The sequence below is a fragment of the Otolemur garnettii genome, unplaced genomic scaffold (assembly GCF_000181295.1).
Source record: "Otolemur garnettii isolate 467f Iridium unplaced genomic scaffold, OtoGar3 scaffold00076, whole genome shotgun sequence".
Lineage (NCBI taxonomy): Eukaryota > Metazoa > Chordata > Mammalia > Primates > Galagidae > Otolemur > Otolemur garnettii.
The window spans coordinates 4,819,600-4,820,808 of record NW_003852471.1 but is presented as its reverse complement, the minus strand read 5'-3'; the positions used below and the strand labels follow the sequence as shown (position 1 = coordinate 4,820,808).

The 1,209-nt window shown below is 39.1% G+C and overlaps 1 protein-coding gene across 2 annotated transcripts in view; it reads left to right on the top strand.

Moving 5' to 3' along the window:
* The window catches only part of VEPH1 (ventricular zone expressed PH domain containing 1), a 203,951-nt gene that overhangs the window by 71,212 nt on the left and 131,530 nt on the right, over positions 1-1,209 (top strand). For both annotated transcript variants that reach the window (XM_003794136.1, XM_012807816.1), the window contains one exon: positions 335-544. In XM_003794136.1, the coding sequence (XP_003794184.1) occupies positions 335-544 (210 nt within the window). The remainder of the gene's footprint in view (positions 1-334; positions 545-1,209) is intronic.

The window sequence follows — 1,209 nt, the reverse complement described above, 5'->3', positions numbered from 1 at the left end:
GACAGCTTTTGAGGTTCTGTCTCCAAAAAAAAAAAAAAAAGAAAAGCATTTTGTAAACTTCACTCTTCCACCAAAAAAAAAAAAAAAAAAGTATTTTGTAAACTTCACTCTTCCGCAGCAGGGCATAGATTAAAATAAAAAGAAACTAACCTGATGAAGATTTTATTGTAAATTTTAAGTCCCAAACTTCCCATAGTTCCTTAAGTTCCAGTGAGAGTAACACCACTAGTATATGTTGAGTTCAGGTTTCATATTTTAAAAGTTTGCTTTCAAGATGAATTCTGATTTCATTAACTTTTATTAACTTTTCTCATTGTTTCTTCTCTCTTTGTAGGTAGTTCAGAAGTGTATTCCTTTCCTCATTGGACATTTGAAGGATTCAACCCATAATGACCTCATCTTAAACACCCTCATAGAGATAGCCGGCTATGAGCCAGTGGCTTTGAACAGTTTTCTTCCAATGCTGAAAGAGATTGGGGAGCGATTCCCCTACCTCATCGGACAAATGGCAAGGATCTATGGAGCTGTTGGGCATGTGGATGAAGTAAGTTTGGCCTGGATCTTTCTATTTCCCTGAATTCCATTCGTACTTAATCCTCTGAAGCTCTATGCATTCGGGAATTCTCATTGTCCTTTTGATGCTTTTGCATGGATGGAGTCCTTTGGGTTAAGGTAGAAGAGTTATGTGGAAGGATTAGGAAGGGAGGGTTTTATTGCCAGAGTGCTAGTTGAGGAAGGAGGAGAGTTAAAAGGGAGAGGGCACTGCAGTAGATTCGAGACCATTTTGTCATAACAGCAGCCAGTGAAAGAGCTTTATCTCATTTCTGGTTGCAGTTCCTCTTAACTTAGGAGAGCATTAGGAAGCACAGAACTGTGTTTCGGAAACTACTCATGGATGCGCACCCATGGCTTTCCTACCAGGGGCCTGGGTTCTGTGTGAGCCCACTGGACAATATTATTTGGGACAGTGAAATAAACACTCTGGATGTTTAAAAGTACTAGTCTAAATATTTGCATAATGAAATCTCTCAATAGGGACAACAGGATGCCATCAGAGTTTATGGGGATTAGGTGACTGAGAACATTGGCAGAAATTCAGGCACTCTTCAAGTATGGAACGTCTCTGTGTTAACATAGTGACTTCATTCCACAGAAGAGGTAACATCCTTTAACACCTTTGAATATGAATTACTTCGTCTTTGTATTCAT